The following is a 17,478-nucleotide window of genomic DNA, read 5'->3' as shown; positions in this document are numbered from 1 at the left end:
TGAATAAGTGTTATTTTATTTTTAATTTAAAATTATTTAATTAAATGATGACACATATAAATATATATTCATTTATATACTCAAAACGAGCATATATTGTTTTATTATTTTACAATAAAACCATATATACAAATAATAACATATCACTATGTGATTAAGTATTATCTTGTATCTTTTATAAAATTATCTAATCATATAATAATATATTATTATTTATAAATAAAAATTATACATATTATTTATACATAAACATCCCAGCAACATGAAAAGAGTTTTCTTTTTATTTACCTCCTAATTTTAATATTATTTAATATAAACAATAAAATTATGTATATTATTTTTATATATAAATAATAATATATTATTATATAATCAATTATTAAAAATAATTGATTATATAATAATATATTATTATTTATATTAAAAAATTATGCTTAGAATACTCCTTATATGTATAAATTCATAGGCACAAGGAAGAGAATGCAAAGGCTATAACTAGAAGTGAAAATATACCAGTCTTATCTGGAATCCAATCCCTGTTGGCTGCTGCTTCTGCTTCCAGTGTTCACTGTCTAGTGATTGTACATATCTTTGTCCTTTTTCTGGAGGCTGAGCCTCAGCCTGACCCCATTGATTATCAATACAGAACTCTATTTCCGTCTGCGACAGCATAACCACCACGTCTTTTAGATTAACTACTTAATATTATTTTAATCCATCCAATCCAATACATTAATTCTCTCCTCTCCCTCGATTCTTTTTTCTAACTTCATTTTCGCCATCTATATTCACAATATGAGAGCACTTCACGGCGACTACCTACAGCCAACGACGCCGACGCCGCCGCCGCCAGCATCTCCACCGCCATCTAACCCTCCGAAATCAAACCTGCCCATGTTGTACTACGGCCTAGTGGTGGTGGGCACGGCGGCTTTGGTGCTTGCAGTATATAATCTTATCATTATCAAGTGGTGCAACCGTCGTCAAAGCCGGTCAGAGCAGAGACCTAACAGGTATATAGAAGCTACAACAGCCAGCCAGAGTTTTGAAAGCCTCAACAGGAACTTGCTGTCGAGTTTTAAGTATAAGAAGGATGTAAATATCACCATGGGAGGTGAAGATGAAGAGGAAAGTAGCGAATATGAATGCCCGGTTTGTTTATCGATTTTTGAAGAAGGGGAGGAGGTGAGGCAGCTGCCGAGATGCAAGCATTCATTTCATGCGCCTTGTATAGATATGTGGCTTTACTCTCACTTCGACTGCCCGGTTTGCCGTGCTCCGGTGGAGCTCCGCCTCAATCTCCGGCATACAGAGGACAATTCGAGGGAAGGTTTGCTGTAGATTCAGGCAACCAGCTTTGATTTTTTTTTTTAAATTTATTAATTTTTGTTGATTAGAATTTAGAAATAGACAAGGCTTGATAATTGATATCTCCCATGCCATGATGTCATTGAGTCGTGGGATTCGTGAAACAGGAAGATGATAACGAAGAGAATTGATGGAGGAATGGCTATGTCGTATGTGGATGATGTGATTTGTTTTATGTTTAAACTGGGGCCAGAACTGCCCACTTGCTCATTTTTGTATATAAAAGTCAAATTTTTTGGTGCAGAAGTTGGACCAAACCAGAGTAATTCTCCTGTTTTTTTTTTTTTTTTTTGAACTGTTTACATAAATGGTGTTCAAAATCAAAATTAAAGGATGAAATTCATTAGATTCACTTCGTTAATATTTGATTTCAGGAGGGAAAAAGATGGGACCCTTCTCATATCATTAAGGCCAAAGGACTTATTCCCACCGACGGACCGGTTGAATATTTATCCTTTAATAATTAAAATTAATAAAATTTATTAGTATTAAATATATAATTATTATTTAATTTATAATATTAAAAAATAAAATTTTATTTTATATTTTTACTTTAATTTTAAAAAATTAATAATTTTTTTATTTTTAAGTTTTAAAAATTTAACTTTTTTTTTCTAGAGTTTTATTTTTTTGGTCCTGTCTTCAGCAATTGAAATCCAACATATTCTTTCTCCATGAGGTAATGTTTTAAGAGGTAATGGCTACCATCAGGTTGCCATATTTGTTTGAAGATAGAGTGAATTTTAAATTAAAAATAAAATAATATTTAATTATTTTTAATATATTATTTATAGATTTAATTATATATTAAAAAATATGTATATATAATATTATTTAAATTAACATCCAATCGCAATTAGCTTCTGGCTGTAATATTTTTAACAAAGTAAAAAACAATAAACAGACACTTCACTTAAATGGTTATCTCCCTTCTTGTGTCTGGCTAACCACTCAGTACGTTCGCTAACCACACAACCACTCTATGGCTATAGCGTACCTTATTCTTTTTAACAATTTTCAGTACAACAGATGGCCAAAAGCCTTACACCTACTCGAGGTTAATGTAATTCTAAACTCTCGTATAACAGCCAATTTATCGGTTAGAAATAAGAATAAACTCATTGTTTAATAATAATATTTAAAAACTTAAAAATAATTTTTTCTATTTGATTTAGAAAGCTAACTGTTTCTTTTCAAATTTAAGTTTTAAAAAACAATATTTTTCTCTTCTAGAGTTTCAAATTTCTCCAGTGAACAATGGCTACTCTCTCTCCCTCCTAGCAATGTCCCTCCCCCTGGAGCTTTTTCTCTGTCCAAAGCTCTCTCCCTCCGATAGACGATGTCTGGATTCGATGATACTAACACAAATGGTGATACAATGGAGACACATGCCAACCTCAAGAAGGCATACTTGACTCAAGCTTAACCTGTTAAGAGCTCCATTACTTGGCTAATGGAAACATTTATTGTTAGCATATAAACACATTCGCAGAGGTTTTTCTTATGCATCTACAATTTTACAATAAACTAGTAAAAATGATATTATTAAAATCTCCATTTCTCTCAAACCCTGAGTCACAAAATCCTGGCAGAATTTTCACAAATATTACATGCACCAAATAAACTCTCACAGTTGAGCTGATATCCATATTGTACAATAGACACATATTACATTCTTCTTAAATTGTCAACCTTGCCTGTAACTCACTGTCTATCCCACTGTCGTCACTTGCTGCTGTTTCTGCTTGTGCAACCTTGCCCTTTGCAGCAGGTGCAGCAACGGCAGAAGATGGAGCATTCACAAGCTGCATTAATTACACAATGAAAATCATAGATATTTAAGACCCAACTTATTAATTTTAATAAAAGATAATGAATTAATGATGATGAATGCACCATCTGGAAGACAGTATGTAAATTATGTTAATACCTCTTGATTGACGTCGATTCCGATCTCATCAAGAACCTGATTAACCAGTTCTTCCGTTTCTTCCTCTTCCTCATCTCCTTCCAAAGCATCATCAATTGCATCACCCATGACCTCAGTCACCATTTCCATCTTCTCATTTTGTTTCTCAAATTCTTGCATAATTTTCTGCAGTGATGGCAAGTTCATCTGCCTATTCATTTGGCCCATAGCTTTTGTCACACCTTTCATTGCCTCTCCCATTGCTTGTGTGGATTTCAATGTCTATCACCCAAACCAAAAAACTCAAATTTTATTACACAGTAGGACAACATCAGACGATTCATTGGTTAAGGAACTGAAATACACAAGCTAGTCAATTAAAATCAACTTTATAAGAATCCTTATATATAATTCTCAGTCAATCAGCAGTTTTCTGAAAAACTTATTATAATATATAAGTACTAAGAACCAATAACAAGTAATTACAATTGTCATATTGAAAAAAAAACAAGGCAAATAAGATAAATAACTACGGCGAGTAGCATAATTTAAATTGCAATAATATAGTATAGCAGGGAAAATAACATAAATAATGGTGTAGCCAATTTGCACATAAAGAACAAAGAAAAACAAAACTTGTTTCACACAAACTAACGTGTTGCATAAAAATTTCAAATGCCCAATTAAGTAGAAAGATAGTATGTGGAAACTAGCATTGTTCGCCCCTGATTGTATTTCAGAGTCCTCCATCAGCCAAGGAATAATAATGCCATAAAACACCTAAATAGCTTTACAAGCACATTACTATGCATCTCAAATAGGTGAGGCAAATAATAATAGAATTTGTAGTTACAGCAACAATACCAAAACTGAAATCAAGCAATTTAATAATCTTTCAGCTTCTCAGAAGTGTCCAATCACTATAAAAATATTTTGGCATTAACAAAAAAGACATGTCACTTTTTTTTTTTAACTAGAATACTAATTTATCGCTATTTCCATCTGTATTACACTGAAACAAAATTTGGGAGAAAAATAACTGCACCAGGCCAAAAGCTGTCAACATACGGAGAACTGCAAAAGAATGAGTTTATGATATTAGCAAGAATGCCTAACTAGCCGGGAGCAAACATACCTGAATTCTAAGAGATACACCCTGAAGTTGTGACTTAAGCTTGTAAAATTTTTCAATCTGATGACGTGTTCTAATAAGGTCTTTTGCCATCACCTTGACAGCTCCCTGGGAAAAAATTACAGCAAATGCAATCCATGTGAGGCAGGTATTGTAGCCGTGTTGCATTTGCATGTACTAGTGTGTATGCATACAACGTGTCAAGTAACTTTGTAATTTTGATTACCACAACAAAACCAAGACTCATTCAAAGCTTACAATTATTCACAAATCAAGAACCATACTAAAAAATGCAAAGCATTGGCCCACTTCTTGTCAATAAAAGCATGTAAGATCAATATAAATTTTTAAAGAACAGGCAATATAATCCTCCAATTTATCAACAAAGAATTATGTAAGATTATTAACCTTCAATAAACCCACATTACCATTCATCTAGTAATATTAACTTTTTGCATCCCTCACCGGAGGATATGTTGCAATATAAGATAAAGAAAGTGTCAAAGAAAACAATCACACCTTACTAACCTGATGCAATAAAGATACATAAAAAGCTCATGCAATAATAGTGCCAAATTTATCTCCTGTGACACAATGATCAAAATAGTTTTGTTTCATGTAAACAATTTTTCAAGGGAATGAAAAGATTTTTAAATCAATGGAGAGACTACAAATGATCAGTTGACAAAGACATACCCTTAGAACTCCAAAAAGAAAAAAAAAAGCACCTGATTTTTCACACCAGTAAGAAAGCAAGCAACTCTCAATTTTAACATTCTCACACAAAAACTAAGATATAAAGTAAACATTCTTAAAGTTAAAAAAATATATCATAAAATCTTTTTCTACTTTTTGACTACATCGACTTCTTAAACTGATATTTGATCCAGGTTGACCAATTGGTCCTACATTCAAATCCCTCATTACACAATCAACACCATAATAAGCTATGTTTGTGGTTGTTATCATGTTCATAATTCAATTAATCTAACCCAACACCTATCTACCTATGATTTCAACACTATAATTACATGAAACACAATGCAAGATATACAATTAGAACAAATGCTTGAAGAGTTAACTTTACCCAGGCGATCGTCATAAAACAACTAACACAATTGCACTGTGCAATTCAAAACATGCTACCAGTAGATATAAACAACTAAACAATTAGAAAAGAAGAAAAAGTAATAAAAACAAACCATTTGCCCTTGTTTTGCACTTTTCTTAATCTCAGTAATGAGTTTCTTCTCTTGCGTTTGTAGACCTTGTCTCTCCCTCTCTATCTCTCTAATCGATTTATCGAGCATCCTCTTATTCTCTCGCAGAAGTTCTAAAAACGACAATCTTCATTTAATTAAAACGACAGAAAACAAGGAATTTCGTATAAATTCTCCATCGCAAATAAATTAAAAGCGATAAGAATTGAACCTGCGGGGGTTTTCTTTTTGCCGAAGAGGAAACTCATGATGATGTCGATCTGATCTTGATCTCAAGTCCGTTGAACAAAATAATTCTGAAAGCTTTTGATCCTCTGAACAAATTGCTCGCGCAGCCTGGTAATAGGTGTAGTGTAGTGGTTAAGGAATGAAGAATTTTAATAATATGCCAATTTTATCTACACGTCGGTCGCCTTAGAGGCCTTTGCCTATCACTATCACCAACACCAACTTCCATTTGTTTTTTAGAAAGTGTGTAGTAAAATCCCACTTTCAGGCTTCTATTGGCGGCCCAAATTTGTTTCTGACCGCCTAGCCCATATTTACTTTCTTTGAGCCCATCTACAAATTGCTTAGTTTTTCCAGATGTTTGATTGAGTATTTAAATATTATTTTAGTAATTTATTTTTTATTATTATTTTTTTATTTAGTTTGTTAAATAATAAAATATTTTATAATCTTCTTTTATCAAAAATAATGTGACAAATAATATAAGAGTTACACCTCATATTTGTAATTTTGATTTTATAATAATTCTATCTTTATTTATTAATTTTTAAGAATAAAAATAATTATATTTTCTATAATATAACAAGTAATGTGAAAAGTATTTTAGAATAATTATCTACAATCAAACATAATAATTATATATTTAACAATTTTTATCAATCATAGTAATAATTATGTCTATTTATTATCAAAATAATCTATTTTCAAAATAATTTCATATTTTTAGTAATAAAATATTATTTGAACAAATGCACCCTTATTTCTAATATTTTTTAGGGCTATTTCTATTGGAGCACCCGTTTATTGTATAAATGTTATCATATATTAATCTCTTACCATTATTGACGAATTTTGAATATTAAATTATCTAACTTCAGATAACTACTTTAATGTCATTTCTTTCCCATTCAAACAAAAACTGTTAATAAAAAAAGTAATATTACGTATATCCATTTTGAAAATATAAATAGGTATAAACTTATGTGTCATTACGTGATTGAGTATTATTTTATCTTTAACTTATAATCGCTCAATCATATAATAATATATATCAAATGTGTATTAATTTGTATATTTAAAGTGGATATTTTATTTTAATAACAAAATGAGTGAGAAATGAGCAATACATTGCTTACTATGAAAAATTGAACAAAATTAGGATTAAGTTTTGGTTGTATTAGAAATTTAAGGATGAGAACTACGTTTGGTTTAAGTTAGTTGCTTAGATTAATATAAGGTTAAATTTGTCCAAATAAACACCTAAAAAATTGGTTATATAAGTTAAAATCCCAAACAAAAATAAAAACCTTCCACCCTTTTCATTCTTGGGTTGAATGAAATTTTTATTTGAATTTTGTTTTACTCGATTTACATGACACTTATTTACCTTCTATTCAACACCTTAACGCCCAACCTGTGACACACCAGAGACCACCCGCTTTTCTCTAAACGGATTATTGGTCCAAGTTTCTGTCCCATCAAAAGACCCAATTTTAGAGTTGGATTCCAGCTCATCTAAACTCAAAATTGGTTTTGGAGTTACTCAAACTCGACTCATTTAAAAAAAGTTAAACTTAAATTTGGTTTGATTAAATTTGGTTCAAGTATCAAGTCAAACCAAATTTTGAGTTCGGTTCAATATTTAGTTAAAAAAATATTAAAATAATATTATTTTGATACGTATTAATTAAAATAATATCATTTTAGTCGATTTATTTTATATTTTTTTAGATTTATGAATTTAATAAATCAAATATTTTTCAAATTTAAGTTCAAATTAAAAAATATATAACTTTTATATTTAAAATTGACTCAAACTCATTTTAAACTTATTGAAACTAAGTTTATTTTCGAATTTAAATAAACTTAATTTGAATTTATTCTTATCAATGTGTCTCTTTTTTTGTTTTTTTGCTTTCTTTTAAAAACCTGTTGATAGTTCAAAAGCTCAGCGAGCGTGGCGTGGGGAAATCAAAATTTTCAGTTACCTTATGTCAGAAAAAAGCGTGTCTCTTTCTGTGATAACGCACTGTTTTGTCTTCTAAGGCTGGAGATTCTACCCACGCGAGACCAAGACGCCTGAGAACAATGAAGGCATCTGTGCGATAATTTTTTGACCATAAAGTTTTAGATTCTCCAATTGAATGAAGGACCTTTAATGCGTAGCACACGTGTGCACGTGGAACATGCCGTTAAGTAGCGTGCTCAGACACGCCAGTTGGTCACGTGCGGGGCTGTCTAGTAAAATTTAGTAGTTCACGCGCTGTTCGTAAGCTTCTTTCAGACTTTTTTTCTTTTTTTATATTTTTAGTTTCTCGATCAAGTTGGCACAGCTTTAGCACGTGCGGGACCCATGACAATTGACAACGTGGCCACTTCATATAGATGTTAGGCCTAAAGGCTATTTTTCCTCCTAGTGTAATTGTGACCTTTAACTCGTATACGTAAGATTTAAAAATTTTAAAATTTTATTTATAAGTTAATTATTATTAAAAGTAAAAATATTATTTTATTAATAATATTAAAAAAATAAAATTGATTATATTATTTACTTTAAATTTAAAAATTAATAACTTTACCTCTGTTTAAAGTTTTTTAACTTTGAAAAGTCACATTCCTTTTCTCAAATCTAAAGCTTTTTTTTTTACCCCTTGCCATCATCTCCAATACCAATGATTCTTCTCTTTACCCAAAAACATCAATTGAAACATAATGAGGCATGATGACCTCTCCTCTCTAGATCTCATTGTCAGAGACAAAGAGATCTAAACAATCTAGAGAGAGGAGGAGGAGTGGGTTGATGTTTTAAGGTGGAGAGGGGAGTCGTAGAGGCCGAAGAAGATGGCCTGAGAGGAGAAGAAAGAAACCTTGGTTTGAGGAGAAAAAATATGACTTTCATAATTAATTTTTAAAACTTAGGGGAGAATTCATAAGTTTTATTATATTTTAATATTATTAATAAAATAACAAATTTATCCTACTTCTAACATACAATTTTAACCCTAATTAATAAATGGATAAGACTTTAGATTTTTCAAATCTTATAAGTATGACTTTAAGAACGCAACTAACCTTGGATGAAAAATAGTCCTTTGGCCTAAATTTTATCCTTCCATTTTGGTTTGGGGGAGAAAATATGACTTTTCAGAATTAGTTTTAAAATTTTGGGGGGAATTCATAAGTTTTATTATATTTTAATATTATTAAATAAATAACAAATTTATCCTACTTTTAACAGATAATTTTAACCCTAATTAATAAATGGGTAAGACTTTAGATTTTTCAAATCTTATAAGTATGACTTTAAGAACGCAACTAACCTTGGATGAAAAATAGTCCTTTGGCCTAAATTTTATCCTTCCATTTTGGTTTGGGGGAGAAAATATGACTTTTCAGAATTAGTTTTTAAACTTAGGGGAGAATTATAAGTTTTATTATATTTTAATATTATTAGTAAAATAACAAATTTATCCTACTTTTAACAGACAATTTTAACCCTAATTAATAAATGGGTAAGACTTTAGATTTTTAAAATTTTACAAGTATGACTTTAAGAAACAACTATCCTTAGATGAAAAATAGTCGTTTGGCCTAAATTTTATCCTTCCATTTTGTTGTTGGCCACAAGTAGAATTGAGATTGAGGCAAGATGGTCAAAGATTATCTACCAATTACACAATTGTAGATGATTATGCCTCAGTAATTTGGTTAGTCCATACCAATGTTTTTAGAATGCAATCAGATCAAACAAATATGTTCTTACTTGTTTAGAAATTTATCACTAAATCTTTTAAAAAATCAAAAATTTAATCAATTTTAAAACATTATATTTTGTTTAGTTTTTTGAGGGTGTAATTATTATTTTTGAAACTATTTTAACAAACATTAAAATTTAAAAAATTTCATAGCATTTTTGAAACTTTTTTAATTTTTAAAACCCCATAAAATTTTTATTAACTCCTATAATATTTTTAAAATTACAATGAATCTTCTAAACTTTTGAAAATGATAAATAAAAAAATAAGAAAAAAAGGAAAATTAAAAAATGAGGAAAAAATAAAATAGAAAGAATAAGAAAAAAAAGTAAATAGAAAAATATATGTAAAATAATTTCTATTTTCTTTTACTTAATATAATTCACAAAGGAAGAAAATGATGAGTGAGAATTTAACTTTTTAAAACACAAAGCACACAATGTCCTTTCAGGAAACATTGGGTGGAAAATAAAAGGTCTTTTGACCTTAATTAAATGAACTGATCTTCCGGTTAGAGCCTGTAGGTTGATGTGTCTTGTGACAGTGAATTATGAAAAGTCGTGAGATAAGGAAAAAGGCAACCCTACACGGAACTACTTATTGCATATTTATGCGAAGGCCCAAAGACTTATGCCCAACCCAGGTTTGGTTTGTTCTCAAATTTTTAGGTTGAGATTCAAAAATTTTAATACTTATATTTTATTAAAATTATTTAATAAATTAAAAATAAAATAATTATTTAAAAAATTAACTTTTTTTTATTAGTTTAAAAAACTAAAATGACAAGTTTTTGTAACTCAGACATTTAAGAGGGTGACAACAGAGACTAAAAGAAGAAAGAATGCGACCAAAGAAGATGATATTAGTCAAAAATAATAATTGAAAAAATCAAATTTAAAAAAAAAAATATAATTTTTAAAACTATTAAATTATTAGTTTTTAAATTAAAAAAAAAAAATTTAATTTTTAAACTTTTTAGTAAATAATAATTTTATTTTTAATTTTAATAAAAAAATAAATATTTAAAGTTTTAAGATCTTATAAACGAGAGTTTAAGAAAATATCAACCCGTCAGTCCGAATAAGTCTTTTGGCATTATGTGAACATAATCTACTGGAGACCAATCATGCACCCTGATATTCAGACAAATCACATTTGCAGAGGGCTGAAGGATCATCAAGGTAACCAGGTTTATTCAGCTGGTAAGTGGTCCTGCATTGGCTTCAACCCTGCTCAATATTTATTGGGGTTGCTCCGCATGCACCTGTTACAATATTTTGCACTCGTGTAATATTATAGGTATAAATAAATTACGTAAATTTATTTATATAATTTAATATAATAATATTTAATTAAATAATTTTTAAATAAGAGAGAAAGTAAATATTTACGTTACTTAATTATAATTTGTTACCTCAATTTGTATAATATGTTTACCATCGATTGCTGCATGGTTGGTAAGAAACAATCCCACCTACCATTAATTTGCTAGAATGGGAGATTGCATTATTCTACTTAGGCGAGAGGAATTATCCCCGTTTAAGGTTTACTCTTTTTTTAAATTTTTATCTATTAATTTTAAAAAATTTAAAAACTCATTAATCAACTATTAAATTTAGTAAAAACTATTAGTTTTAGTAAAACCTATTAGTTTTAAGAGTAAAATCGTTAATTAATTAATAATATTAAAACAAATTATAATTTTATCCTCTTTTCTACTCTAAACCATAAAAGAATAATAATTTATCTTACACAAAAGTTTAAAAAATTATATTTATCCTTCGTAAGGATTTGTAATTTTTTCTCTTGCTTTTTTGGTGACCAGAACCAACCGAGACCCTCTTCAGCTCATATTTTTTATCTACCGCGGGTGACCCTGACCAAATAATACGAATTATGGCCAAATCGATGGATGGCTGAACACATCCTCGAAAGCTATTGACGCATGAATCAGCTAGATTCGGCACGATTTGGAGGTGGGAAGCGCAATCTGGCCGAATGTGGCCTTCTGCTTGACTATCTGCCATTCTCAGAGCTTATTGATTACATTATATTTAGTCAAATAAAAGGAGAGCTTAGTTTCCTGCTTTTCTCTGGGAGATTGATTCCTTTATTTTCGCCCTTGTCTTATTTTCTTTTTCTTCGCTTCTTTTGGTGCTCAAGTCAACCATGGTGGCCACTACCAAGACACTGGTATCGATTTCGCATATTGTGATCCACAGAATCTAATTATATTTTGATAACGAAAGTTGGTTTGGATTTTTGGTCACAAGTTAGTCAGATCCTGCTGTATTTTGACTTTGAAAATTTTCCTTTGCGACCCACGTGTTTGCGTTGTCGTACGCATAAGTCATCTGGACTATTTGGTGTTTGCGACATTAAGATCATTCATAGATTCCTGATAAATTTGAACGACTTATCAACCTAGCTAATGAGCTAGGTTGATAGCTCCTTGATGTTGAGCATTTATATAAGGCCAAAGGACTTATTCCTGTATAAAGATTGCTGTTTTCGTAAATTTTTTATCATTCAATTTGGAAAAACTCTTTCATTTATTTATAGGTTATTAATTTTTTTAATTTTTAGGATAAAATTGTTATTTTATTTATAATATTAAAAATAAATAAAAAATTTATCTACTCTTCTTTCCTTTTACAATATTAAAAATTAATAATTTTTCTTTTGTCAAAAAATTTAAAAAGTTTTATTTAACCCTTTTTAGGGTTTGTAATTTTTTTTCTTTTTCTTTAATGACTAGAGCCGGTCGAGGCCCTCGACAACCCATTCTTTTCACTTGTTGCCACTGACCCTAACAAAATGAAGATGAAAAGGCAATGAATTAGCCAACGACCAAACACAAATCTTAAGGCTATTGATGATCAAATCAACCATGATTTGACAAAATTGAGAGGTGGGAAGTGTCATTTTTATTGAGAAATTTGGATAGCACAAGAAGTTGATGGCAAAGATTGAGAAAATAAGTGAGAACCAAATAGTGGCGACAAGGATGTGTTGTTGGTAATGGTGTTGATAAACTTCTATTCTCTTATGGGCGAAAAGTGAATACCTATGAGCAGTTGAAAATTGACAATAATGGAGATAGTTGAAGAGGATTAAACATTATAGTTTGTCAACAAAAAATCCCATTGAATCGGGTCTCACCATCCATTTCTTTTCGGTTAAAGTTTTAGTGGTAATCACAAGCATCACATTTCGCTTCAAGCGTCCCTTCTTCGCCACTAAGCGTGGACTCACCACACACATTGAAAAATTTTACCACTAACACGTTTTATGTGGTTTATAAGGCATTCTCAATACCTTACACCAATAATTTTGGAGTTTGCTCCAATGGAGGTTATTGCAATTGTTCAACCATTAATGGTAACTTGATTTTCTTTGGCCATGTGATGGTTGTCGGTGTAGTTGATTTAGGGTTTGGCTAAAATCGTTCACTGTTATATTATCATAATTATTATTCTCTTCTCTCTTTTCTAAATTGGTGTTCTTGTTTATAATTTTATTAATGGTAGTGTTGATGATGATTATGACTTAAATGACATGTAAAAATCAATCAATAGTGGTGAACTAGTGATTGAGTTAGTGAAAATATAGAAGAGAATAAACAAAGAAAAATGATAACTAAAAAAAACTTAAAAATAATTATAATTAATATTTAAAATTAGTTTAGGGTATTTATATAATTTTAATTCAATAAAGATAAATTAGTAATTCATATTTACATTAAATATTAAAAATATTTTTGTAATTTCATTTTAAAAAACTAGTAATTTTTATTAAAGTTAAATGATTTTTATTATGTATTAAATATTAAAAATATTTTTGAAATTTCACTTTAAAAAAAACTAGTACTTTTTTAAGTTAAAAAGATTTTTATTATCGCCGTTAAAGGGAGTGTAAGAATATAAACTCTCGATTCGTCAAAGTGTTGAATGCTAGGAATTTAAGAAACAATCATTTGACCTAATTTTGACGTGTATCAAATTAAGCTCAAAATACTTATTTTCACCTAAAGAATAGTGAAATCCCAACTTTACACCCTTTAATTTTTTAAAATCTAAATATATATCTGTCACTTAAAATTTATATTAGAATTAAAGATAAAACTATCGTTTTGTTAATAATATTAAAAAATTATTAGTGTATCTCATTTCCCTCCCTAGGTTTTGAAAACTGATAAATTTACTCTTATCTAAACATTTTTAGTTTTGAACAATGACTATTTCCTCTCTCTCCCTACACCTAGGTTTTTATTTTCTCCACTCTTTAGCCACCACTTTGTCACCGACATTTTCTCTTCCCACCCTCACCTTCAAAATCATTTGGACGGTCGTCGTGGGAGGTTGTCCAATAAAGAGACTTCATCTCTTCGTCGCACGGGTTTCCAATGTCGCTAGTGACGGAGTGATGGCCCGAGAGGGAAGAAAAAAAAAAAAACCCAAGTGTGGGGGGAGGGGGAATAATCTCTTTTCAAAACTAAAAATATTTATGTAAAAATGAAGTTATTAGTTTTCAAAACCTGAAGAGAGAAATGAGATAAAATTATAATTTTTTAATATTACTCTAATAAAAAATTTTAATAAAAATTAGTGATAAATAAGTGTTTGAATTTTAAAAAATTGAAGAATATAAATTTAAAATTTTATTATATCTTATATGAAAATAAATCTTTTAGCTTTAAATTAATATTTAAATGATATAGCATCATCAAATGATGCTGACTGATTAAACCAAAAAACATTTTAATTATATCACTAAATATTCATCTCACAATATCATTTCCCAGTTTGTTCAAGCTAACCGATCGGAGGCAGTACAAGGTTATATATGTAAAAACGAAAAGGCAACTTAACATGCAGTAACAATCGTAGAACTTACGTACTATCTATAAGTTTATACCATCAAAAGACGCTAAATTGTACCCCAAAATTTTAATGTCGGATTGAGTTGGATGATTATTTTGATAATATATATTTTTATTATTTATATTATATTATTTAATTTATTAATAATAAAATATTATAATAATATTTTATTATTAATGATAATATAACATATAATATAAATGATAATCTGATTATCATCTTTATTTTATGTATTAAAAAATTATCAAAGTAATCTTTATTTTATTATAACTAAATTTTTATTTATTAATTTTTTAAGATAAAAATAATCTTATTTTCAATTAATATAACAACTAATATAAAAAAAATATTTTAAAATAATTATATTCAAAGATATTTAAGTAAAATAATTTACTAGTATTTTTTTATTACTTTTAATCAAATACAAATAGTAATAATTTATATTCAATAATTTTTTAAGTAATCTATCTTCAATGTAATCTTTTAATTTTGGTAATAAAATATTATTTAAACCAAACGTCTCCTAAGAGTAATTTTAGTAGAAGGTTTGTACATAAGAAAATATGAGTTCAAGTTTCATTTGATAATATTTTAATATTAGATTTTTAACTTACTTAATTCAGTAATTGTGGATCAAATCGTTGAACTCAATGTTTGATCTATTTGGTGTGATTGGTTTCATCTCGAATGGATGATTCGATTCGAATAGGATTTCTAAAGGATAGCATAAGTTTGATATGATTTGTATAATTGAATTTGTCTTGAAGAGACAGTTTGATTTAAGTGGGGTTTCATTACTAAAAAAAAAAATCCCTAAAGGACAATTTAGGGCAAAAGAAGAGACTTCCTGTATAAAAAGGCACGAGTTTAAGTTTCTTTTGACAATATATCAAATATCAAACTCTTGACTTATATGATTTACTGATTATAAAGTCAACCACTTAATTTGAGATTTAATTTATTTAATATATTTGAGTCTATTTTAAAAAATAATTTAACTCAAATAAAATTTCTCATTTAGTTAAGAAAAGACATAAAATTGTATATTTTGTAATTAATTAATGTGAGATAGATTTATAATCATAATTAATTATTCTTAAACACATGATGTTTAAGTGGGAATAGAAGAGGCTGAGGCCATGTGCTTAGCCAGGCAAAAAGTAAGGGTGATTTTTACTTTATCCATTCATGGGTGGAAAATATGCGTTCTGTGCTTTAACTTTTTTACTTTTTAGTTATTCCTTCAACTCTCTTGGATGTGTGAATCCAATTTTACGAGAAAACAAAATAAAAATTTTAACTTAATTCCTCAAAATCATCTCCCAAACCATCATTAATTACATTGATTAAAGTTTAAACTAGAAATAAATCCATTAGCAATGGCCTGATTTGTTTTCAAATCAGTTGTTTCGTAAACCGGCAACTCCTCTCTGTACCGTCCGATTCCAATCAGATCATTGAGCTCAAAGAGATCAGAAGATGAACAACTCAAAGCATCTTCATCATCTTCATCTTCATCTTCATCCATAAACCCTCCTGAAACAAATTCATTAACACCCTTCTTCTTCTTCTTCTTCTTCTTCTTCAGGTCCTTCTGTAGCGAACAATTCTTGAGAATTTGTTGATGAGCGTTTGATGGTGGCGTTAAACTTGGGTCATCTTCATAAATACATTTATGGCCACATGGTCTGCAATCTTCATCGACGATGACACTAACGGGGCAAAACCGAACTGACCTTTTAATGCCGCCATTACTAGAACTGTACTTACCTCTGGTGGACGACGCCGTTTTGCTCAAACAAGATCTTGAAGCCGAAGACGAAGTGGACTTTGATTTCCGATCAAAATTCACGTCTTCCATAGCCTTAACAGTGCACACATTTACTTTCTTTGCATTTCCTGAAAAAATAGAGTTCAAGAAATTTGAAATGCGACCGCCGGGCGAAATCGGCTGCTTCACTTTCTTTAACTCGCCGTATATTTTCAAAGCTCTGAGCTTGGTCTTTGTGAACCCACCACCTTCACGCTTCGGCGATTGTTGAGGATGGTTGTTTTCTTGTTTTCCTTTCTCAAATGGTATACATTTTATGGAGTTTTTGCCGGGTTTCGATCTTCTGGATTTCTCTTTACAACTTGAAGACTCTGGTTCAGAGGAAGAAAACAAACCTCCATTAGAGCTAGAATCAGAAGAGCTAGAAGAAGAATTATTCAAATGCTTCTCCATCCAGTTATCAATCATAATCGCTCGTGAAACCTTAAATTCTTGATCAAAAGAACCACCATGCTTAACAGCAGTATAATTCCTCTGTTTCTTGAAACCGGGTTTCTCTCTACCAAAACTCAACTCTTCACAGCTTCCATTATTTGAGTCATCAATGGAGCGGTAAATAGCATCAAGAAGAGAAGAAGAGAAAGAAGGAGCTCTTCTCCTATACATGTTAAATGATAACTGGGAGTGCCCACAAAGGAGGAAGAGGGGGATTTATAGTGAATCTACAAGTGAAAGAAGAATTATTGCAATAAATAAGAAGACAGGAAGGAAATAGTTTAAGGAAGGGGAAGAGGTTTCATGTCTGGTAAGAGAATGGCAAAAGCTGCAAGAACAAATTAATAAGAAGGAACGTAGTGAGTTGGGTTTGGGTATTTGTAGTACGTTGCGTTGTGAGGGGTTGGGCGGAAAAAGTTGTAAAGGGTAATGGCGCGCGTGCGGGTAAACTATAATAGGAGAAGAGGATATGCCAGGGTGGCACTTGTCTCGTTGAGAATCACTTTAACTTTACTGTCGTTTTTTGAGAGGCTTTTCACTGGTGGATGACGTATGAGATATAATATTATTTTAATAAAATTATTCGCATATCTTTTTTTCACGTAATTTTTTTTATAAAAAATATATTATTATATAATTAAATATTATTTTTATTATATTTATTTTATATTTATTTAAGTCAAATTAAATCAAATTTAATTTTATCTAAATTTAAAT

General features: G+C 29.8%; 3 protein-coding genes across 3 annotated transcripts; 1 reads left to right on the top strand and 2 right to left on the bottom strand.

Annotated features, from left to right (window-relative positions):
* The first annotated feature begins 484 nt into the window (after positions 1–484).
* Positions 485–1,614, top strand: LOC123200220 (RING-H2 finger protein ATL52-like). The gene has a single exon (XM_044615373.1). It carries the CDS (start codon positions 796–798, stop codon positions 1,339–1,341), a length of 546 nt encoding a protein of 181 aa, XP_044471308.1. The 5' UTR covers positions 485–795; the 3' UTR covers positions 1,342–1,614.
* A 1,200-nt stretch (positions 1,615–2,814) lies between these two features.
* On the bottom strand, positions 2,815–6,059 carry LOC123199938 (vacuolar protein sorting-associated protein 2 homolog 1-like). The gene is made up of 5 exons (XM_044614987.1): positions 5,841–6,059; positions 5,612–5,742; positions 4,413–4,517; positions 3,299–3,559; positions 2,815–3,173 (listed from the first exon to the last, which is right to left on the bottom strand). Exons 1-5 carry the CDS (start codon positions 5,875–5,877, stop codon positions 3,048–3,050), a joined length of 660 nt encoding a protein of 219 aa, XP_044470922.1. The 5' UTR covers positions 5,878–6,059; the 3' UTR covers positions 2,815–3,047.
* A 9,646-nt stretch (positions 6,060–15,705) lies between these two features.
* On the bottom strand, positions 15,706–17,087 carry LOC123201002 (protein BIG GRAIN 1-like B). Its single transcript, XM_044616443.1, has one exon. It carries the CDS (start codon positions 16,930–16,932, stop codon positions 15,829–15,831), a length of 1,104 nt encoding a protein of 367 aa, XP_044472378.1. The 5' UTR covers positions 16,933–17,087; the 3' UTR covers positions 15,706–15,828.
* Positions 17,088–17,478: the final 391 nt, after the last annotated feature.

This window comes from Mangifera indica, chromosome 17 (assembly GCF_011075055.1).
Source record: "Mangifera indica cultivar Alphonso chromosome 17, CATAS_Mindica_2.1, whole genome shotgun sequence".
Classification (NCBI taxonomy): Eukaryota; Viridiplantae; Streptophyta; class Magnoliopsida; order Sapindales; family Anacardiaceae; genus Mangifera; species Mangifera indica.
The sequence above is the reverse complement of the archived record's forward strand: the minus strand, read 5'-3'. Positions and strand labels throughout refer to the sequence as shown.